The 24,657-nt window shown below is 37.6% G+C and overlaps 1 protein-coding gene across 1 annotated transcript in view; it reads left to right on the top strand.

The window, feature by feature from the left end:
- GNB4 (G protein subunit beta 4) overlaps window positions 1–24,657 on the top strand; it is a 67,076-nt gene that overhangs the window by 25,905 nt on the left and 16,514 nt on the right. Inside the window, exons 2-5 of the mRNA XM_024124228.3 lie at window positions 7,646–7,743; window positions 21,101–21,139; window positions 21,865–21,971; window positions 24,406–24,469. Of these exons, the coding sequence (XP_023979996.1) occupies window positions 7,687–7,743; window positions 21,101–21,139; window positions 21,865–21,971; window positions 24,406–24,469 (267 nt within the window). The 5' untranslated portion in view covers window positions 7,646–7,686. The remainder of the gene's footprint in view (window positions 1–7,645; window positions 7,744–21,100; window positions 21,140–21,864; window positions 21,972–24,405; window positions 24,470–24,657) is intronic.

Here is a 24,657-nt window from a genome sequence, read left to right as displayed (position 1 = left end):
TGTGTGTGTGTGTGTGTGTGTGTGTGTGTGTGTGTGTGTGTGTGGTGGTGTGCAGCAGACTATTGGGCTGTTGAGTAAGCCTGGAGAGTCATTCTGCTCCCATATGTTGGAAGCTTTTTTAAAAAGTAGTGTGTTTGATGCCTCTTTGTTTTCAGTTTTGGGCCAGTTACCAGGTCTGAGTCCTTAGGAGAAGTTATACTCAATTTTCTGTTAGGCACATAACCACTGTAGATGGTATACTTTTATTTCTGTCTATAATCACTTCCTTTTTTGGTCAATAACTCAGGGAATGTCTGATCAGAGACTGTGTTTTGGTTTACTCCCTTCTTAGTTTGGGATCTTGATTATTTTAAAATTTAGATAAGACTCTTCCTTAATCTAAGAAGTTAATTTATACTGCACTTAGTCTGCCTGGCTACGCCCACTGAGGATTTTTTCATTCGTTGGTGACTGTCTTACTGGTTTTCTCCTGTCATTATTTTCCATATTTTTCTTTTCCTCACATAGAATTTACAATGCTTTATGAAATATTTTGCCACTTCCCTGATTTCTGTCTTTTATTAACTGTGGATGTAAAGGAACTGCAGGAGGGCAAGTAGTCAGATGACTTTGTTTTCTACAAGTCAAAATAAACACCCATAGAGACTTCGCTGATTTTCAGCATGCTCTTAAGTGTATCGTTTGAGGGAGGTACTTTAATAAGCTATACCTCATGCAACAATATTGTTCTCAAGAATTCAAAACTTTTCTAGCCATATTACAGCCACACAGACCATGTCAAATACACAGATTGGCTACTTCTTTAAATCCTCCCCTTCAGAGCATAATTTATTAGGATTTATCATATTAGGTTTCATCTTGGGTATCCTGTTGCTTCTCTTTACCCTAATCAGCCTCTGGGCTTGTCTGGAAGTAGTTTATAATCTACTAGTCTGTGCTGGATGTACTTTTTTTTTTTTTTTTTTTGGTATTCTTGGGAATACAACAATTGTCAGGTGAGAAGAAAACATCAGCAGAAAGTCTGTGTACTCAAAATGTTCTTCCTCCATAGTGACAGGACTAATGTAAGCAGATCAGGTAGCAGGTCCCCAAGAAAGAGCATCAAGAATGGTTTTCTTGACAGGAGAGAATCCATTTTGGCCTAAGCCATTTTGTGCTCTAAACCTGGTGGCAACGCCTGCCCTTGAACGGGTCTTAGTAATTAATGATCTTAAGGGAACGAAAGAACGACAGGCAAGAGAAGTAACAACAGCAAAGATAATATATCAGTCCTAAAGACTCCCAGTTTTATTTCTGTAGTAAAAGATTAGCCTGATGGGCTCCACCACCAGATAAACTGGAAGCTAAGGGATCATGATGTTTGTTGACCTTTTCTGACCCTGGTGACTTCAATCAACTGCAGTTTAGCCTCTGTAGACGGGCCAAGCCCCTTCTTGAGTCTGCACGTATCTTTAGCTTAAAATTTCCTAAGTTTTGCTGCTGGGAGACACTGCTTTGGGAAAGATCCCCAGTGTTCTCCTTACTTGGTGCAAGTAATAAATCCTTCCTTCTCCCGATCTTTAGCTTGGTTGTGTTTTTTGGCTTGACACCCACCAAGAGGTGAACCCAGTTTTCGGGTAACATTAATAAGTTTTCAAATAAAGAGTGAAAAGTTAGTTCCTGTTTTTAGCAACAGATATGATAGGCGGGGAAGGCTGCTTTGACATTTTGCAGACATCCAAAGAAAGTCTGCGGTATTCAGTAGCGGAAGAAAAGTAATTTTCACTCTACCCTTCTGAGTTCTTGGGTGAGACCCCATGTAATAAAAGATTAACAAGAGAAAAACACACAGAAGTTTATTAATATGTATACCTCCAGTATACATGTGAAATACCCAGGGAAAAATGAGTAACTCCCTGAGGTAACCCAAGCCACCAGCTTAAATATTGGGTTGGCCAATAACTTTGTTCAGCTTAAGGAAAAGCCCGAATGAACCTTTTGGCCAGCCCAATACCATCTTCAGCTAAAGACAAAAGAAAGGTTGGGAGGTTAGGGGTGGAGACTAGTCTTGGGAGGATCCTAAGAAAAGCAAGGGTAGGGTTTGATGTGCAGATTTAAATCCAAAGACTCTTGTCTTTTATAGTCATCCCTCACTTCTGGTACCGAGAGGGAGACACCCTTACAAATGGAGATTTGCTTTGTAAATGTCACTCTCCATTGCAAAGGGGTAGTTTCTACTCTTGTTTTCAGAGTTTCTCTTGTGTCTGTTGTTTCTCAAGGTAATCCTCCTGCCTAAGAGGCATATTTTGCTACCCTTCATTGGGCACAAGCATCACAAGGGTTCTGATTTTGCTGCTTGGAAATGTTTCTCAGACAATCCGTTGCCTTATAATTACCCCCTTTTCCATTATGCCTGCTTAAACTTAGCTGAAGTCATTGGGCATGAGCCTTGAGAATTCAGAATTCCATATGAGGAAATAGGGTCATGTAAAGGCAACTGTCTTTGAAAGTTCTTAAACGTAGAAAAAGGACTGTAAGTGATGGTGAAATGTAGAATCAAGGAGTTTTTTTTTTTTCTTAAAGGGAGAGACTTGAGTGTGTAACCCCTAATGGAAAGGATACAGTCGAGAGTGAAATGCTCCCCAGAGGTTGTTTGCTGAATGAAAATGAGGAATTATAACTTTACAGTAGACATGAATACACTGATCAATCTTAGCTTTGCTAATAGCGGCATAAACATTAAGTTCATTCTGATGTATTGTAATCTGAAGACTAGTCTCACCTAGAAGTATTCTTGCCAAATACATTGAACTTGAATATCATGTAGCCTGTAGATCTAACTTCCTTCCAATTCATAGGCAGTATAGAGTATAGAGAAACAAGTTAAACAATACCATGGGAAGTAAACAGAATGTGGGACATGCTACAGGACAGCTGTCTCCAATAAGTCAATTAGCATGGAGAAAAAAAGAAAGCAGGAGATGGATTCTTCTGGATGGAGAGATTTAAGAGATAAAACCAAATATATAGTCCTTTAATTGGATCCTAATTTGAACAAATCTGATGTAGAAGACATTGGTGAAATAATTGGGGAAATTTGAAAATGGACTGGGTATTAGCTACTAAATAGTTGGTGTTAATTTGGGAGGTTTGTTAATGGTATTATGGTTTAGTAGGAAAATGTCTTGATATTTTTGGAGATGTGTACCTGAAGTGTTTAGGGTAAAGTATCTTTTTTCTTTTATAAATTTATTCATTTATTGGCTGTGTTGGGGTCTTCATTGCTGCTCGCGGGCTTTCTCTAGTTGTGGTGAGAGGGGGCTACTCTTCGAGCGGGGGCTACTCTTCGTTGCGGTGCGTGGGCTTCTCATTGCGGTGGCTTCTCTTGTTGTGGAGCACAGGCTCTAGGCGCGTGGGATCTTCCCGGACCGGGGCGCGTGGGCTTCAGTAGTTGCAGTGCACGGGCTCAGTAGTTGTGGCTTGCGGGCTCTAGAGCACAGGCTCAGTAGTTGCTCCGCAGCATGTGAGATCTTCCCGGACCAGGGCTCGAACCCGTGTCCCCTGCATTGGCAGGCGGATTCTTAACCCCTGTGTCACCAGGGAAGCACTAGGGGTAAAGTATCTTGATGTCTGTGATTTTTTAAAAATTTGTTTTATTGAAGTATGGTTGATTTATAATGTGTTAATTTCTGCTGTACAGCACAATGATTGTTCTGCATACAAATATATACACACTGTTTTTCATATTCTTTTCCATTATAGTTTGTCACAGGATATTGAATATAGTTTCCTATGCCACACAGTAGGACCTTGTTTATCCATTCTATATATAATAGTTTGTGTCTGCTAATCCCAAACTCCCAATACATCCCACTCCACCCCTCTCTCCTTGGCAACCACAAGTCTGTTCTCTATGTCTGTAATTCTGTTTCTGTTTTGTAGATAAAGTTCATTTGTGTCATATTTTAGATTCCACATATAAGCGATATCATATAATATTGGTCTTTCTCTGTCTGACTTCACTTAGTATGATAATCTCTAGGTCCATCCATGTTGCTGCAGATGGCATTATTTATTATGGCTGAGAAATATTCCATTGTGTGTGTGTGTGTGTGTGTGTATCTTTATCCATTGATGTCTGTGATTGACTTTAAAATACTTCAGCAAAAACAAAAGATGGAGCAAATACAGTATTAACAATCTGTAAACCTTCACGGTGGACATTATGGATGTCTGTTATATTAATTTCTCTACCTTTCTCTGTGTTTGAAATTTTTCTTAATAAAAAGACTAAAACAGTCGAGAAAGAGTGAGAGGTTGAATGTACTAGATGAAAAGGGATAATCAGAAATGTAAGATTACTGAAAAGATAGGGAGAGATAGGATTTAAATCTCAGGAGGAGGAATTGACCCAAATGACAGAAAAGTCAGCTTCTCTATTATAACAGAAGGGGAGGAGGAGCATATGATGAGTCAGTCCTGTATGTATCATTTTGTAAAACTAATAGTGGGAAATTGAAAGAGTTCATGTCTGGTGGCTTCTATTTCCTCTGTGATATAGAAGGTAAGCTCACTTGCTGCAAGAGGGGTTGTGAGATCAGAAGCTGGCGAAGGATGCAAAGGAGCTGAAATCCTTGATATTGAGTGGACGTGATGGGTAAAAAGCTGCATATGGTAGCCAGGTGGTTTTGAGGGCCCAGCTAGATTGCTTATATGAACTTGTAGTAGAACTAACTTGCCCCACTGTTTGACTTTTCAATCAGTGTTTGATAGATTGAGTGCTAGCTGAAAGAAAGTACGGAGTTGGGTTCATCGAAGTTGTGATTTTTGTCAGTTGAATGTGACCAAATAGAAGGGCAGGGGAAACTAGGGTAATGGCAGAGTTGTCGATGAAGTGCTGGACCTGAAATTCAGCCTGTATGCGAAGGGAGTGCAGCTTGCAACTAGAAGATGAATAAGTTCTGGAGATCTAATGCACAGCATAGTGAGTGTAGTCAGCCATGCTGTGTTATATGCTTCAAAGCTGCTAAGAGACTAGATCTTAAATGTTCTCTCCACAAAAAAGAAATTGTAATTATGTGATGTGATAGAGGTGATCGTTAACGCTTTGGTGGTAATCATATAAATATCAAATCAACATGTATGTCTTAAACTTACACAATATTATACGCCAATTATACATACCTCAATTTTTAAAAAGGGAGAATTGCCACAAACTCACTGTATTTCACATTGGACCCCTCATCTTTCATATGAACCTTCTCCCTGTCATGGACTGTAAAGGGTCTGGGATTTTACCTACTTATAAGCTAATAATTTAGCCTGTTAGTGTTTTGTGGATGCTGGCAGAAGACATAAGACTGTTGGGTCAGAGGCCAAGGACTTTATTACAGCACCCCAAGTAGCATGGCCTGATGTTGGTTTTTGCCCGTTCCCCATGCTCCCCAGTCCCATAGAGGTGACCCAGGTGTGCCTAGATGGATGCCACATATGTATTGGGTTTGCATCGCAGTCTAGAAGCACTGAGCTTAGGGAATTTACCACTTTTACAGTAAGAAGAAGCAAGGTCTCTCTTTGTCTTGGGGCAGACGTTGTCTCAGCCCTCAAGGTTGCTCACTCCAAATGCAGCCTTGAGAAATGGCTTAGGTAAAAGTGACTAGGGCCTTGTATTTTTGGCATATGCAGCAAGAATGTGCAGGGATGCTCAGGGCCCCACGGCCTCTCCTAGTATTCCCCCTCCACAGAGTAGTGGTGGTGATGAGGGAACTGCTTCCTCTTTGTCATTTCTATTCCCAGTACCTCCATCCTTTTGGCACCCAAGCTGGAAAATTTCAGTCATTTGGAACAACTCATAGTCTTTGCTGAATAACTCTTGTTAGCTGCAGATAGCTCCTCTTTAGAGGGTCCCTTGTGTGTGTGGCTTTGGGGGGTGGAAAGGCAGTACAGTTGGGTAAGGGGTGGTTTTGAATGCCCTTAAAAGTTATATGAGACCTCTTTGAGCCCCTTGATATACCTACAGAAAGTCATTCTGTAGAAAGAGAAAAACAAAGCAGGTATGAAGAGAAAAGCAGGACAGGGAGAGAAAGGATACTGCCAGTTTCCAGTCTCTGTTTTCTTCCTGAGGTCATAACATCCTTGCCTTTTACTTCTAGGATTCATGCTAAATCCTTAGAATGAATTCTCCTTTAGTTCTTAGATTATTTTCAGGTTGGTTAATTTACTGGAGAATGAAGTGTCTCAGGTGCTAGAGATGTAGCAAAGAGTAAAGTGAGCAAAGTCCCTGCCTTAAGGAGCTTACCCTCTACTAGGAGGAAGCAGACAACAAATAAGCAAATACATGTTAGATGGCATTGAGTATTACAGTGAAAAATAAGACAGGGTAAGGGGCCTAGTTGGGTACATATGTGCTATCAGTGAAGGTTGCTCTGAGAAGGTAACATTTGAACCGAGGTAAGGGTGCAAGCAGTGAAGATATCAGGGGCAAGAGGGTTCCGGGCAGAGGTAAGAGCAAGTGCAAAGACTGAAGCTGGAGCCTGCTTAGTGTGTTCAAGGAACATCAAGAAAGCTTTTGAGTGGCTGGAGCAGAGAGGGGTAGGGGGAGGAGAGATACGAAGTCAGAGGGGGTGTGTGTAAGAGACTGTGTAGGGCTCTGTGGGTCAAGATAGAGTTAGATTTTGCTCTGAGTAGAATGAAAGGCCATTGTAGGATTTAAAGCAGAAGAGTGACTTGTGTTTTAAAAGCATCTCTGGGGGGCTTCCCTTGTGGCGCAGTGGTTGAGAGTCCGCCTGCCGATGTGGGGGACACGGGTTCGTACCCCGTTCCGGGAGGATCCCACATGCCGCGGAGCGGCTGGGCCCGTGAGCCATGGCCGTTGAGCCTGCGGCTGGGCCCGTGAGCCATGGCCGCTGAGCCTGCACATCCGGAGCCTGTGCTCCGCAACGGGAGAGGCCACAGCAGGGAGAGGCCACAGCAGGGAGAGGCCCGCGTACCGCAAAAAAAAAAAAAAAGCATCTCTGGTTACTATATTTAGAATAGACTGGAGAGTGGGCAAGGGCAGTAGAAAGGAGACCAGGTGGATGATGGTGGCTTGGACCAAGGTAGTCAAAGTGGAGGTAATCAGAGTTGGTCAAATCCTGGATATTTTTTGAAGGAATGTCTGACGTGATTTGCTGATGGATTAGATGTAGGGTATGAAAGAAACAGAACAGAGCCGTTAAGGATGACTCCCAGGTTTTTGGCTTAAACAGTTGGAAGGATGGAATTGCCATTTACAGAGATGGGGAAGACTTAAGGGTGGTGTGGGGTTCGATTTTGAAGTAAGCTGAAGTGCCTGTTAGGCATCCAAGTGCAGATGTCTACTGGTGCCCTTGAAACTGTTGTAAAGTATTTCTCCCTGGACTCCATTCTAGTACTGATTCTCTATAATTAAGTCTTGAATACTACAACTCAAGCTGTCTCTTCCTTCCTCTGATCCCATTCTTCCATAAAGTCCTTTAGTAAATAATCTAGATCTATATTTACTAAGCAGTTTTAAGTTCCAGTAATAATTATCTCACTTGAGTTTCAGAGGGACCAAAAGGAAGTTACATGTCAGTATTTAAAAAGCAGATTAATATGTATATGGAGAACTGAGTCAGTCTCTCTCTCTCTCTTTCTTTTTGAATAGTGACTTTCATTTGTTAGTTTCTGAGGTAAACAAATTCAAGGATGAGTGAGCTGGAACAGTTGAGGCAGGAAGCCGAGCAGCTGCGGAATCAGATCCAGGTAAGAGCAAACTTTTTCATTTTGAGATTTTAACATTTTTATGTCATACCAGCGATGAACAAAATTTGTGCATTGGTTTATCAGTCTACATATATTAATTTATAAGGTGAGAAATTGTCAATTTGTTTTTATCATGCTTCTAAAGAACTCTCCAGAAATCATTCCTAACAAATACCTATGTGGACCAACGGCCCCTGTGTCCCTAAGAAGTTAATAGTGTACATGTAATCTCTGCTGACATGATAATTCTCTTCTACTCACACACCTGGAATCATAGTTTGATTTTTGGTATGATGAGGCATAATGTAATATCATAATGTTACATAATCTCATAATATCACATAATGTAATATATTAGAAAATTAATCTCTAAACCATTAGTTTGCAGAAAAACATTAAAAATGATTAGTGGCATAATGAAGATGTCTGTCATCTTTACTCTTGGAAATCAACTCAAAACAGTAAAGAGCATAAGGAACAAATACAAGCTTCATCTTTAACAAAATTAAAGACACTTAGAACTTCAAAACCTAATAGAGTGGGGAAAAGTTGTCAAGTGTTAGGGTGTGGAAAGGCTCTGAGAGAGGGTTTCTGCGGCTGTAAATCTCATATTCCCTCAGGGGCAACATTGTTCCTTTCTTTTGGAACAGTGAAAACAGATGCTTCCCTGGACTGAGAAATATCAAGGAGGGCAGAGATAAACATGAAAGGATATAGACATTTTGTCTTTTAGGAAGCCTCTTGGTAAGAAGGTAGAGGAGAGACTGAATTGTGTGTAGCCGCTGCTTCCTACTTCTTTTCACAGGGAAAAGTAAGAGCTAAACAGTTTACAAATATAAAGAAAAACTTCATTACGAAGCATGGAGAATCCAAGTTATTAGTAACTTGGAACACTGCTGTGATCTCTCCAGTATGAATCTTTTGCAGTAGCGATTTCAGAATTACTTATCTAATTTAAAAGTGAAGAATAAGAAAAAAGGAACAATCATAGGATCTATGCAAAGATATTACAGGAAAGAGAGGAAAGGAGCAGGAAAAACAAGGGATGGGGGAAGAACACTCAGCAGAAAGATGTTGATTCTGAGCGGATTAAAAATCATAATCATTCTGATCACCAGGAATTTAAGGAAGTTAATGATTTAGATGTGAATGAGAACTCTGAGTGGATACCTTAGGTGTCTGAACAAACCTGTCAAAACAAAGGAGGGATTTATTTTTTCTGGGATGATTAGAGAAGCCTTCATAGGCTAATCTCTGAATTAGATGTTGCTACCACCACCAGAATGGATTCTCCACCGTCTCTACTTTGTGTCACTTGCTCCAGATGCTGAGCAGGAATGACTGATTGGCCAAGCACATTGGTCACATGGCCGTCTCATTTTAAAAAATCTTTTCTGTGTATCTGTAAGCTTGGTTTTTTTGTTTTTTGTCTTTTTTTAGCTTGCACATATAAGTGAGATTATGTGGTATTTGTCTTTCTCTGTCTGACATATTTCTCTTAGTGTAATACCCTCAAGGTCCATCCATGTTGTCACCACAAATGGCAAAGTAGTCTTTTTTATGGCTGAATAATATTCCATTGTGTGTATGTATGTGTGTGTGTGTTTGTGTGTGTATGTATCTCACATTTTCTTATCCTTTCATCTGTCAACAGATACTTAGGTTGTTTCCATACCTTGATTATTGTAAATAATGCTGCAGTGAACATGGGGGTGCATATATCTTTTTGAGTTAGGGTTTTTGTTTTCTTTAGATAAATACCCAGAAGTGGAACTGTTGGATCATATGGTGGTTCTTTTTTTAGTTTTTGAGGAACCTACATACTGTTTTCCCTAATGGCTACACCAATTTGCAGTCCCACTATCAGTGCTCAGTGTTCCCTTTTCTCCACATCCTCATCAACACTTGCTATTTCTTCTCTTTTTGATGATAGCCATGCTGACGGATGTGAGTTGCTATCTCATTGTGGTTTTTATTTGCATTTCCTTGATGATTAGTGATGTTGAACACATTTTCATGTACCTGTTGGCCATCTGTATGTCTCCTTTGGAAAAATGCCAGTCAGACCCTCTGCCCATTTTATTTATTTTTATTATTTTATTTTTTGGCTACGTTGGGTCTTCATTGCTGTGCGCGGGCTTTCCCTAGTTGTGGTGAGTGGGGGCTGCTCTGTTGCGGTGTGCGGGCCTCTCACTGCAGTGGCTTCTCTTTGTTGCGGAGCACAAGCTCTAGGCAGGCGGGCTGCAGTAGTTGTGGCTCACGGGCTCTAGAGCACAGGCTCAGTAGTTGTGGCACACGGGCTTAGTTGCTCCGTGGCATGTGGAATCTTCCTGGACCAGGGCTCGAACCCATGTCCCCTGCATTGGCAGGTGGATTCTGAGCCACCAGGGAAGTCCCCTTCTGCCCATTTTAAAAATCAGATTATTTGTTTTATTTTTCTGTTGAGTTCTATGAGTTCTTTATATGTTGTGGATATTAATCCCTTATCAGATATACGATTTGCAAATATTTCTCCCATTCAGTAGGTTGCCTTTTCATTTTATTGATGGTTTTCTTTGCTGTCAGAAGCTTTTTAGTTTAACGTAGTCCCACTTGTTTATTTTTGCTTTTGTGGTCAAATCCAAAAAATCATCACGAAGACTGATGTCAGGGAGCTTACTGCATATGGTTTTCTTCCAGGAGTTTTATTATTTCAGATCTTTCATTCATGCCTTTGATCCATTTTGAGTTAATTTTTGTGTATTATGTAAGATAGTGGTCCAGTTTCATTCTTTGGCACGTAACTGTCCAGTTTTCCCAACACCACTTATTGAAGAGACTGTCTTTTCCCCGTTTTGTATTCTTGGCTCCTTTGTTGTAAATTAATTGATCATACATGTGTGGATGTATTTCTCTGCTGTCTGTTCTGTTCCATTGATCTATGTATCTGTTTCTGTGCCAATATCATACTGTCTTAATTACTATAGCTTTGTAATATAGCTTGAAATCAGGGCATTTGATGCCTCCAACTTTGTTCTTCTTTCTCAAGCTTGATTTGGCTGTTTGCGGTCTTTTCTGGTTTTATACAAATTTTAGGATTGTTTGTTCTGTTTCTGTGGAAAATGTTATTGGGATTTTTCTCAAGCTTGATTTGGCTGTTTGGGGTCTTTTCTGGTTTTATACAAATTTTAGGATTGTTTGTTCTGTTTCTGTGGAAAATGTTATTGGGATTTTTCTCAAGCTTGATTTGGCTGTTTGGGGTCTTTTCTGGTTTTATACAAATTTTAGGATTGTTTGTTCTGTTTCTGTGGAAAATGTTATTGGGATTTTTCTCAAGCTTGATTTGGCTGTTTGGGGTCTTTTCTGGTTTTATACAAATTTTAGGATTGTTTGTTCTGTTTCTGTGGAAAATGTTATTGGGATTTTTCTCAAGCTTGATTTGGCTGTTTGGGGTCTTTTCTGGTTTTATACAAATTTTAGGATTGTTTGTTCTGTTTCTGTGGAAAATGTTATTGGGATTTTTCTCAAGCTTGATTTGGCTGTTTGGGGTCTTTTCTGGTTTTATACAAATTTTAGGATTGTTTGTTCTGTTTCTGTGGGCGGGCTGCAGTAGTTGTGGCTCACGGGCTCTAGAGCACAGGCTCAGTAGTTGTGGCACACGGGCTTAGTTGCTCCGTGGCATGTGGAATCTTCCTGGACCAGGGCTCGAACCCATGTCCCCTGCATTGGCAGGTGGATTCTGAGCCACCAGGGAAGTCCCCTTCTGCCCATTTTAAAAATCAGATTATTTGTTTTATTTTTCTGTTGAGTTCTATGAGTTCTTTATATGTTGTGGATATTAATCCCTTATCAGATATACGATTTGCAAATATTTCTCCCATTCAGTAGGTTGCCTTTTCATTTTATTGATGGTTTTCTTTGCTGTCAGAAGCTTTTTAGTTTAACGTAGTCCCACTTGTTTATTTTTGCTTTTGTGGTCAAATCCAAAAAATCATCACGAAGACTGATGTCAGGGAGCTTACTGCATATGGTTTTCTTCCAGGAGTTTTATTATTTCAGATCTTTCATTCATGCCTTTGATCCATTTTGAGTTAATTTTTGTGTATTATGTAAGATAGTGGTCCAGTTTCATTCTTTGGCACGTAACTGTCCAGTTTTCCCAACACCACTTATTGAAGAGACTGTCTTTTCCCCGTTTTGTATTCTTGGCTCCTTTGTTGTAAATTAATTGATCATACATGTGTGGATGTATTTCTCTGCTGTCTGTTCTGTTCCATTGATCTATGTATCTGTTTCTGTGCCAATATCATACTGTCTTAATTACTATAGCTTTGTAATATAGCTTGAAATCAGGGCATTTGATGCCTCCAACTTTGTTCTTCTTTCTCAAGCTTGATTTGGCTGTTTGGGGTCTTTTCTGGTTTTATACAAATTTTAGGATTGTTTGTTCTGTTTCTGTGGAAAATGTTATTGGGATTTTGATAGAGATTGCATCGAATCTGTAGATTGTTTTGGGTAGTAGGGACATTTTAACAGTACTCTTCCAGTCTGTAAGCATAGAATATCTTTTCATTTATTTGTGTCATCTTCAATTTCTTTCATCAGTGTCTTAGTTTTCAGTGTACATGTCTTTCACCTTCTTGGTTAAATTTATTTCTAGGTAATTTGTCCTTTTTGATGCAGTTGTAAATGGGATTGTTTTCTTAGTTTCTCTTTGTGATAGTTCTTTATTAGTGTATAGAAATGCAGTTGATTTCTGTATATTTATTTTGTATGCTGCAACTTTACCAAATTCATTTATTAGTTCTCAGTTTTGATGGAGTCTTTAGTGTTTTTTGTATACAATATCATGTCATCTGCAAGTAGCAATAGTTTTACTTCTTCCTATCAAATTTGGATGCCCTTTATTTATTTCATTTCTTTTCTTTGCCTAATCACTCTGGCTAGGACTTCCAATACTATGCTGAATCAAAGTGGCAAGCATGGGCATCCTTGCCTTGCTCCTGATCTTAGAGGGAAAGCTTTCAGCTTTTCACCACTGAGTATGTTATATATGTCATATATGGCCTTTATCATGTTGAGGTACATTCCCTCTATATCCACTTTGTTGAGAGTTTTTATCATAAATGGATATTGGATATTGAATTTTGTCAAAAGCCTTTTCTGCATCTGTTGAGGTGATTTTATGATATTTATCCTTCATTTTGTTAATGTGGTGTATCACATTGATTGATTTGTGGGTGTTGAACCATACTTGCATCCCTTGAATAAATCCCACTTGATCATGGTGTATGATCCTTTTGATGTGTTGTTGAATTCTGTTTGTTAATATTTTCTTGAGGATTTTTGAATCTATGTTCATCAGGGATATTGGCCTGCAATATTCATTTCTTGTGGTGTTCTTGTCTGGAGTGACTGGCCAATCACTTGGTCATGTGCTGATCTCATTTAATGCTTGTAGCAACCCTATGAGGTAGATGGTGTTACTTTGTAGCTGAGGAAACTGACCCTCAGTGAGATTAAGTAACTGGCGAAGGTAACATAACTTGAAGTGGTAGATCAGGACTCAAGCCAGGTGTATTTTGGTTCCAGAGCCCCTGCCATAGGTACCCCTGTGGCCCTGCCTCCCCATCATGTCTGCTAAGATCTGGCTCTGTAGCCTGTGCTATAAACACATGAATCTGGTTGTCATTCCCTGAACATGCATTGCTCTTTTCCACTTTGTTGCCTTTTTTCAAATCGTTTCCTTGGCCTGGAATTATACTACCTCTGCTCTAATTTTGTTCCTGGGGCTTCTATTCATTGAATCCTAGTCTTCCTCTAAAAAGCCTCCCAGAGTCCTGCACTTGGATTTCTTATTCTTTTGTTGGAAGGCAGCATTGCCCGGTGGAAAGGACATGGATTCCATCTTTTATTTTGTGGCCAGGACATGTTTACAGCTTTTTTTGATGCTCAATGTCTTTGCCCACTATATAGGTTTGTGGAGAGGAGTAAACAAAATGACATGTAAAGGATTTAGATCAATGCCAGTAAGTGGCAGGTCCTTACTTGTACAGCCCTTTGGATTTGTGTTACAAGGCTGATTACAGCCCACCTTGTATTATAGTTCCTTGTGCACATTTATCTTTACTACCTGTACTTGGCTGGGAAATTCTGTGTTTTAATTATCTTTGTATCTCACCAGCATCCAAGCAGAATGTCATGGGCATAGTTGCTCACTGAATCGTCTTCCATGATTTCAAGTAACCACGTGTATGTAAAATACCATGTACTTTTCTTATCAGTTTAATCATGTCATGCTATATTTAAAGACCATTTCTTCCTTCTTTCCTTTTTTCCCCCTTAATTCCAGAAACATAATTTAACTATATATTTAACTATGGTATAAACACATGACATAATAGAAATGTATGCTATTTGGTGCAATACATGATTCATTTTAAAAGTTTATTTTATTTTATATTGGAGTAGCATTGATTATAATTCATTTTAAATTAAAAAAACAGAAATAGAGAAAATGTAGATTGTCTTTTGTAATTGTTACTTGTTTGATTTGGAGTGAGAAACACCACTTTTATTTTGCACAAAGATATTAATATAAGAGCTTTATTTCTTAAGGTGGGCAATAAGGAATTCAGCTGTTAATTGGGAATGATTCTCTTATATTCAGCTTTATAATGGATAAAAGTGTCATAAGTTCAGTAATTTTAACTTGCAGTGTTTTAACTGTGTTGTTAATATTAAGGTAAGCCCTATGAGGGCAGGGAGTTTTGGTTTGTCTACTGCTCTATCCATGGTGCCTAGCATAGTACCTGACACTGTGTGCAACAGATTTTTTTAATTGAATGACTGAATTAAGAAAGATGATCTAAACAGTGATAGTTCATTTTCATAAAGCTTAAAATCAGAGAGCTCTTTTTATAGAATTGTCTTCTACTCCAGCATTTTTGGACATGGCTCAGGCTGTCACTGTCGTTTCTGGAAATTCTTTTCATTGTAGGAAAGTGGGCTAAATTATTCCTTGCCAAATGAGGTTTCTAAACCCACAATCTGAGAATGAGAGAATCAAATCATATGTTTGTGTAACTACTTATGAGCACCCTTACATAGAAATATTCTAAGTGCTTATAAATAGGTTGAAAAGGCCGCCAAAAAGATTGCATACTTATCCAGTGTTTGTTGCAGACGGTGGCAGGCATCCCCTGGCTGAATGGAACAGGTTGTCCTTTGGGGACAGTAATTCAACAAATCGTGTGTGCCTCTCTGCACAGAAGCGTGCACAGCACACTGGGGAAGAACAGAGTTGAAGACAACACTATCCTAACCTTTGGGGGAAAAAATTGGAACAAATCTAGTAGGAAGAATTAATTGTGCTTCCCATGTATATGAATCCTCTAAATTTATTATTAACTGATAAACTTGATTTAAAACATTTTGTTGCTTATTAAACATGTTCTTTGCTTGCCGTTACTTATTTTGTTACATTAATTTTTGTTTCACTATCTTCCGTTTAATAATTCTCTTCAGTTTGTGTAAAAATTTAAGGTCTTTTTGAAGGGCTACCCTATAATACTTAGGCAAAAACACCTGCTTACATGTAGGGAATTTGCTTTTAATATAAAACTATAACTCATTATATAAAAATTATTTTCCTGACATACCGTATCTTTTTATCACATTAGATCAAAAGTATTTTACTTCTAATAGCACCTGTATACAGTATACTTGCAAAGTATTTTAAAGAAGTGTTATTTTTTAATTAAAAAATTTTAATTGAGGTATAGTTGTACAATATTATATAAGTTTCAGATGCACAACATAGTGATTCATAATTTTTAAAGGTTATATTCCATTTATAGTTACTATAAAATATTGGCTGTATTCCCTGTGTTGTGCAGTATGTCCTTGTAGCTTATTTATTTTATACATAGTAGTTTATACCTCTTAATTTCCTAAGCCTGTCTTGCCCCTCCCTCTTCCCTCTCCCCACTGGTAACCAGTAGTTTGCTCTCTATATCTGTAAGTCTTTTTCTTTTTTGTTGTATTCACTAGTTTGTTTTATTCTTTAGATTCCACATCTAAGTCATATCATACAATATTTGTCTAAACTAAAAGCTGCTTCTTTGAAAACATAAACAAAACTGATAAAGCTTTAGCCAGAGTCATCAAGAAAAAAGGGAGAGGGCTCAAATCAATAAAATTAGAAATGAAAAAGGAGGTTACAATGGACACCACAGAAATACAAAGGATCATAAGACACTACTACAAGCAACTATATGACAATAAGCTGGACAACTTAGAAGACATGGACAAATTTTTAGAAGGGTACAACCTTCCAAGACTGAACCAGGAAGAAATAGAAAATATGAACAGCAGAATCACAAGTACTGAAATTGAAACTGTGATTAAAAAACCTCCAACAAACAAAAGTCCAGGACCAGATGGCTTCACAGGCGAATTCTATCAAACATTTAGAGAAGAGTTAACACTTATCCTTCTGAAACTATTCCAAAAAATTTCAGAGGAAGGAACACTCCCAATCTCATTCTATGTGGCCACCATCACCCTGATACCAAAACCAGACAAAGATACCACACAAAAAAGAAAATTACAGGCCAGTGTCACTGATGAACATAAATGCAAAAATCCTCAACAAAATACTAGCAAGCCAGATCCAATATACATTAAAAGGATCATACACCATAATCAAGTGGGATTTATTCCAAGGATGCAAGGATTTTTCAATATCCGCAAATCAATCAGTGTGATACACCACATTAAGAAATTGAAGAATAAACACCATATGATCATCTTAGTAGATGCAGAAAAAGCTTTTGACACAATTAAGCACCCATTTATGATAAAAAATTCTCCAGAAAGTGGGCATAGAGGGAACCTACCAACATAATAAAGACCATATATGACAAACCCATAGCAAACATCATACTTAATGGTGAAAAGCTGAAAGCATTTCCTCTAACATCAGGAATAAGAATGTCCACTCTCACCACTTTTATTCAACATGGTTTTGGAAGTCCTAGCCATGGCAATCAGAGAAGAAAAAAAAATATAAGGAGGACTTCCCTGGTGGTCCAGTGGTTAAGACTCTGCCCTTCCACTGCAGGGTCTTAGTTGCGGCATGTGGGATCTTTTGTTGTGGTCCACAGGCTCTTCGTTGCAGCGTGCGGGCTTCTCTCTAGTTGTGGCACACAGGCTCCAGAGCACATGGGCTCAGTAGTTGCAGTGCGTGGGCTCTCTAGTTGTGGCACACAGGCAAAGTAAGTCAGAAAGAGAAAGACAAATACCATATGATATCACTTATATGTGGAATCTAAAATATGGCACAAATGAACCTATCTGCAGAACAGAACCAGATTCGCAGAGATAGAGATCAGACTTGTGACACAGAGATCAGACTTGTGGTTGCCAAGGGGGAGGGGGGAGGGAGAAGGATGGACTGGGAATTTGGAGTTGGTAGGTGCAAACTATTACATTTAGAATGGTTAAACAACAAGGTCCTATTGTATAGCACAGGGAACTATATCCAATCTCCTGGGATAAACCAAAATGGAAAAGAATATTTTAAAAAAGTATATATGTGTAAAATTGAGTCAACTTGGCTGTACAGCAGAGATTGGCACAACATTGTAAATCAACTCTACTTTGATTAAAAAAATAAAAATAATAGTCTACTTTGTTTGGTATGAGTATTGGTACTCCAGCTTTGTTTTGATTTCTATTTGCTTGCAATACCTTTTTACATCCCTTCACTTTCAGTCTATATGTGTCCCTAGATCTGAAGTGGGTCTCTTGTAGACAGCATATGTACAAGTCTTGTTTTTGCATCCATTGAGCCAGTCTGTGTCTTTTGGTTGGAGCCTTTAATCCATTTACATTTAAGGTAATTATCAATATGTTTGTTCTTATTGCCATTTTGTTAATTGTTTAGGATTTGTTTTGGTAGGTCTTTTTTCTTCCCCTTTTGTTCTCCTGTGATTTGATGACTATCTTTAGTCTTGTGTTTGGATTGCTTTTTCTATTTTTGTGTGTGTATCTATTGTAGATTTTCACTTTGCGGTTATCATGAGGTTTTGATATAGCAGTCTCTATATATACAAGATTGTTTTGATTTGCTGGTCTTTTAATTTCAAATATATTTCACATATCCTGCATTTGCATTCTCCTCATGATTGCTGGTTTTGATATCATATTTGTTTGGGGATGATTTTCTACCTTTACTCTATGTTTGCCTTTACTGGTGAGCATTCCTTTTTGTAATTCTCTTGTTTCTAGTTGTGGCCTTTTCTTTTCTGTCTAGAGATGTTCCTTTAACATTTGTTGTAAAGTTGGTTTGGTGGTGTTGAATTCTCTTAGCTTTTGCTTATCTGTAAAGCTTTTGATTTATCCGCCAAATCTGAACGAGAGCCTTGCTGGGTAGAGTCTTCTTGCTTGTAGGTTTTTCCCTTTCATCACTTTAAATATATTGTGCCACTTCCTTCTGGCCTGCGGAGTTTCTGCTGAAAAATCAGCTGACAACCATATGGGGATTCCTTTGTTTGTTGTCTGTTGCTTTTCCCTTGTTGCTTTTAACATTTTCTCTTTGTCTTTCATTTTTATCAGTTTGATTAATATGTATCTTGGCATGTTCCTCCTTGGGTTTATCCTGTATGGGACTGTCTGTGCCTTTCACTCTCTTCTCCTTCTGGGACCCCTATAATGCAAATGTTGGTGCATTTAATGTTGTCCCAGAGGTCTCTTGGACTGTCCTCATTTCCTTTCATTCTTTTTTTCCTTTGTTCTGTTTTGCAGCAGTGATTTCCATCAATCTGTCTTCCAGCTCACTTATTCGTTCTACTGCTTCATTTATTCTGCCATTGATTCCTTTTATTGTATTGTTCACTTCAGTTATTGTATTGTTCATCTCTCTTTGTTCTTTAAATCTTCTAGCTCTTTTTAAACATTTCATGTATCTTCTTGGTCTGTGCCTCTATTCTTTTTCCAAGATCTTGGATCATCTTTACTATCATTTCTCTGAATTCTTTTTCAAGCAGATTGCCCATCTCCACTTCACTTAGTTGTTCTTCTCAGGGTTTATCTTGTTCCTTTGTCTGGAACATATTTCTCTGCTGTCTTATTTTGTCTAACTTTCTTTTCGTTTTGTTGATGGTTTCCTTTGCTGTGCAAAGATTTTAAGTTCAATTAGATTCCATTTGTTTATTTTTGCTTTTATTTCCTTTGCTTTAGGAGACACAGCCAAAAAAAATATTGGTACGATTTATGTAAGAGTGTTCTGCCTATGTTTTCTTCTAGGATTTTTATGGTTTCTGGTCTTACATTTAGGTCTTTAATCCATTTTGAGGTTTTTTTTTTTTTTTTTTTTTTTTTTTTTGCGGTATGCGGGCCTCTCACTGCTGTGGCCCCTCCCGTTGCGGAGCACAGACTCCGGACGTGCAGGCCCAGCGGCCACGGCTCACGGGCCCAGCCGCTCTGCGGCACATGGGATCCTCCCGGACCGGGGCACGAACCCGCATCCCCTGCATCGACAGGCGGACTCCCAACCACTGCGCCACCAGGGAAGCCCAAGTTTATTTTTGTATATGGTATTAGAGAATGTTCTAATTTCATTCTTTTACATGTAGCTGTCCAGTTTTCAAGTACTATGTATTTTTAAAAATATTTATGAAATGACTTGGGTTATACTGTAAATATTCTTCCCATCACCTCAATTTCTAGTTGCCAGAACAAATAGAAGGGAACTCAGAACTCTTGCTTTTTGGTGAAGCTTATTAACAAATATAACTCTTAATACGATGGGCTTATTAAATCAGTCTAGTTCAGTTTATTTGGGGAATGCAATTAAAAATCTTTTAACCATAAACCAAAAGTATATTTGTGCAATAGAATAGAATTGTGTGTCTGTATATAAAGCCATATATCTTTGGCCAATTGATATTTTAGCAAGGGTAACAAGACAGTTCAATAGGGAAAGAATAGTCTTTTCAACAGATATTGCTGGGACAGCTAGATATCCACATGTAAAAGAATGAGTTTGGACTCCTACCTCATACCATATATAAAAATTAACTCAAAATGGCACCTAAATATAACAGCTGAAAGTGTAGAATTTTTAGAAGTAAACCTAGTTGTTAATCTTTGTGATCTTGAATTAGGCAACAGTTTAATATGACACTAAAGCACAAGCAAGCAAGAAAAAAATAGATAAATAGACAAATTGGTCTTCATCAAAACTATAAAAACTTGTGTGTCAGAGGAAACTATCAAGAAAGTGAAAACTCAACCTAAAGAATGGGAGAAAATATTTGCAAATCATAATCTGTTAAGGGTCTAGTATCCAGAATATATAAAGAACTCCTATAACAACAATAAACACATAACCCAATTTAAAAATGAGCAAAGAAGTTGATAGACATTTCTCCAAAGAAGATATGCAAATGGCTAATAAGCACATGTAAAGACACTCCACATGAAAAGATGCTTAGCATCACTAATCATTAGGGAAATGCAAATCAAAACCACAATAAGATGCCACTTGACATCCACTAAGATGGCTGTAATAATTTTTTCTAAAAAGAAGAAGAAGAAAAAGACAAGAACAGTGTTGGTGAGGACATGAAGATATTGGAACCCTCATACATCCTTGTGGGTATGTAAAGTGGTGCAGCTACTGTGAAAAACCATTTGACAGTTTCTTAAAATGTTAAACATAGTTGCCATATCACCCACCAATTCCACTTTTAGGTATATACCCAGGAGAGTTGAAAACGTATGTTCAAAGCATCATTAATCATAAAACCAAAAAGTAGAAACGGCATAAATGTCTATCATATTAGTTAATGGATAAACCAAATGTCATATTTTTATACAGTGGAATATTACTCAGCCATAAAAAGAAATGAAATACACATGCTACAACTGAATGAACCTTGAAAACATTATACTAAGTGAAAGAAGCCAGACACAAAAAAGGTCATATATTGTACGATTCCATTTGTATGCAATGTCCAGAATGAGCGATCCATTGGAGAGTAAATTAGTGATCACCTGGGGATGGGGGAAGAGGGAATTGGAAGGTATAGGGTTTCTTTTTTTGGAATGATGGAAATGTTCTGGAATTAGGTAATGGTGATGGTTGCACAGCATTGTAAATATGCTAACCAACCCAACTACACACCTTAAAATGATTAAAATGGTTAATTTTATGTTATGTGAATTTTATCTCATTAAACCTTTTAAAAATAAAGATTGTGTGGTACAGTAAGAAGTATATTTCAAATCTATATTTCCAATGAAAATATTATTTTAAATCATATCTAGGGATTTCCATATCTAAATGTATAATTATCTTTCTTTACTTCAGGATGCTAGAAAAGCATGTAATGATGCCACGCTTGTTCAGGTAAAGTTTTTATTTTTCCTCCATTCATTTTATTAATTCACATGAAACTGCTTGATACTGATGCAAATGACGTTCAGATTCTCTTTATTAGTGTTTAATTGAAAGAAAAATGAGATCTCTATTTAAAAACACTTTGTAATTTGTCAGATGCTGGTAGAAGTGCTTTTTAAAGCAAACCTGTTAAAATGGAAGTCTGCAAAAAAATACAATAAAAATATGTACATTCATATAGTATATGTTTCTTTTTAGGTAGCTTCTGATTCTTTTGATATGCCCTGGTTAAGATTATTTTTTCTTACATAAACTATTAGGAAGGTTTCATTAGTTTAATTAATATTGATCATTTTTATTAAGGAGATATTTTATGTGTTGTTTAAGTATAAAATTGGCTTTCTTTAGATCGTTAAAATGAGAAATGTTTTACTATTTGATCATCTACTATTAGATTTTTATTTGTGGCTGGTTTTTTACTAAGGTTGGAAGGTATGTCTGTTCTTTTTACTTAATAGTCTACCGAGGATGTTCTCACTGGAAGGTGTGCAAATAAATCATACTTTTTCTTGAACAACATTAATCCTATAATGACTCTAGGAATTATTTGTATTAAAATACCTTCAATAGCTATAAATTTGTTTTATGTCTGCTTTTTTGCCTATTAATTGTTTCTACTTTATTTTCTGAGCTATGTCTGAGGTAAAGAATGACATTCTCGTCACTTCCTATAGATCACATCAAATATGGATTCCGTGGGTCGAATACAAATGCGAACAAGACGTACACTGAGGGGTCACCTAGCTAAAATCTATGCTATGCACTGGGGATATGATTCGAGGTTTGTGCCTGCTATTTTCAGACTGTGTGCAGAATTATTTTTGTTGAGTCATCATTTGCATTTTCTTTTTAGAAACAACCTATATCTATGAAGTATTTGCAGAAAATGCATCTAATATGAACGCTTTGCTTTTAATAAAAATATTCATTGATACTTTAAAAGTTTAGAAACCTTTAATATGGAAAACAAATTTACCTCTCAGAAATATCCTTTATCAAATGATTTAGGAAAAGCGTTTAGGATTTCTTTTCTTTGCAGTGGGGTATCATACTTTGGTTTTTTTTAACATGCCAAGGCAGTTTTATTGTGTATTAACGTTGAAATTTCAGTTAATAAGGAAATATTTCTTGAATATTGCTATGTACAAGTTACCAGATATTGCTGTAATTATTTATTACCTAAATTCACAAAGGATGGAATTACATAAAACAATGACATTTTTGTTGAATACATCTTTTATTCCCCTAACCCCATCATACAAATGTGTGTGTATTGAACACACATACACACACACACACACACACACACACACACACACACACAGCCGCCATCTGGATTGCAGTTGGATGGTTGGTCGTGATGATTTACTTTGTTCGTAGAATTACAGTGTGGCCTGTGCTTTTTCCAGAGTATCTGGCACTGCTTCCATAGTGGTTGACTTGTTCCTTTGATTTGGTTCATCTAATTGGGAAAAAGTCTTAACTAAAAAATTATTTTTTAATAGAAGTTGCATATTTTTTCTCTTCTTCCAGGTGAACCTAAAAATGTTGCTACCTGTTGCTAATGCCTGGCACATCTTGATGTAAATAAGATACTTGAATACAGTAACATAGAACTTGTGCCTCTTAGGAGGGAATAAATAAAATTATATAACTGGCAACTGACATAAAGCTAGGCCAAATGTTTTATTCTTTTTCTTAAAGAAGTTTAAGAAGTAATCTACCCATTGAGATAGCAAATGTGTAACTCGAAATACAATCACTTGAAACAATGTTAATGGTTCTTACTTTCTTATAGTTTTCTCAAGACTATTAATCTTAATAGAGAACCAAAAGTGTCAACAGAACCTATCTCACATTGTCTTTCTACCCATTCTGATTATCAGCTTGTACCTTAATGTCCTTCTCAACTCAATGCTGATGATGCCAACTGATTTTTGAAGAACTTTAGGTTCCATCCCATACCCTGTGGTTAGATCTTCCCTTTCATAAAACTTACAGTAATTGCTACATAAGAACCTGATGTTATTTACCTACAGTGAAGGGTGATAGGGACAGGAAGGTGATTCTTTTCACTGTATATCTATCCTTTTGTAGTTTTTGAATTTTATACCATAGTGAAAAATAAAATTCCAAAACAAAACAAAAAATTCAGTGGCAGGTAACTTAGTCAAGAGTTCATATTTAGCCTGGCAAACAGAGCTTTCTGTAGTTTAAGCCCAGTCTCCTTTTCTAAACTGTTTTTCCCATTTCTTACAAACTCTGTGTAACTGGAAAATTCACAATTCCTGAAACACCTGTTGTATTTTTCCACCTCTTGCCATGGAACATACCCTCCTCATAGAACACAGACCTCTCTATCATAAGCTTTCGAAATTCCATTTTTTCAAGACTTGTTTTCTTTTGCAAGACTACTTGAGTAACCCAGTTAGTACTTATTTGTCCCTCGTTTGTTTTCCTATGGCCTTTATTTTATACCGCTCCTCTATTTTCATTTACCTAATTTATTTTATTAAATGTCTTATCCCCACCAGATGATGGAGGGCCCCAGGGTAGGTCGTATAGCCTGTATTGTACCCATAACACTGCCTTGCATTCACAGACTCTCAATTGATATTTTTAGATTGAATGAAACGTGGTTCTTAGGCTTATATGTACTCTACTGTCATTATATTTAAGTCAGTACATATTAAACCAGTCAGCTAATAGCTACCAGAATCTTGAATAAGAACTAGAATGTTGGGCTTCCCTGGTGGCGCAGTGGTTGAGAGTCCACCTGCCGATGCAGGGGACACGGGTTCGTGCCCCGGTCCGGGAGGATCCCACATGCCGTGGAGCGGCTGGGCCCGTGAGCCATGGCCTCTGAGCCTGCGCGTCCGGAGCCTGCGCTCCGCAACGGGAGGGGCCACAACAGTGAGAGGCCTGCGTACCACAAAAAAACAAAAAACAAAAAACTAGAATGTTGTTACCATGAAAAAGTTGAATTAAAACCAGAGACATTTTTAGTAGAATGTCTAAAAAAATTTAATGTTGAAATTTTTTGGCATCAGAGTAGATTTTTTTTTAAGTTGTGAGAATATTTTCTGGTATCAAGTTTTTAATTTGAAAAATTACTTTTGTCTTTTCTGAACTGTTCTACATTAATGCAATGCATAACTAATTTAAACTACTTTTTTCTTCTAAGTGTCACATTATTTTTGTGTTTGTTCCTCTAGGCTACTAGTCAGTGCTTCCCAAGATGGAAAATTAATTATTTGGGATAGCTATACAACAAATAAGGTAGAGTTTCTAAATGATCCTCTTACATAGCCCTTTTATTTGGTTTGATGTCCACCAATTCTTTCCTTTATTACTTCAAGCTTTAATTTCTTTCCAGGATAAATTTACTCTGTTAATTTTAACTCAGATCCTTTCTTTAGACCTAGTGTTTGCTTTTAATATTTAACCTTTCTTTTAATTCCCAAGGA

The sequence above is a fragment of the Physeter macrocephalus genome, chromosome 1 (genome assembly GCF_002837175.3).
Source record: "Physeter macrocephalus isolate SW-GA chromosome 1, ASM283717v5, whole genome shotgun sequence".
NCBI lineage: Eukaryota > Metazoa > Chordata > Mammalia > Artiodactyla > Physeteridae > Physeter > Physeter macrocephalus.
Note: the sequence above shows the minus strand (reverse complement) of the source record. Positions and strands in the feature narration are given on the sequence as shown.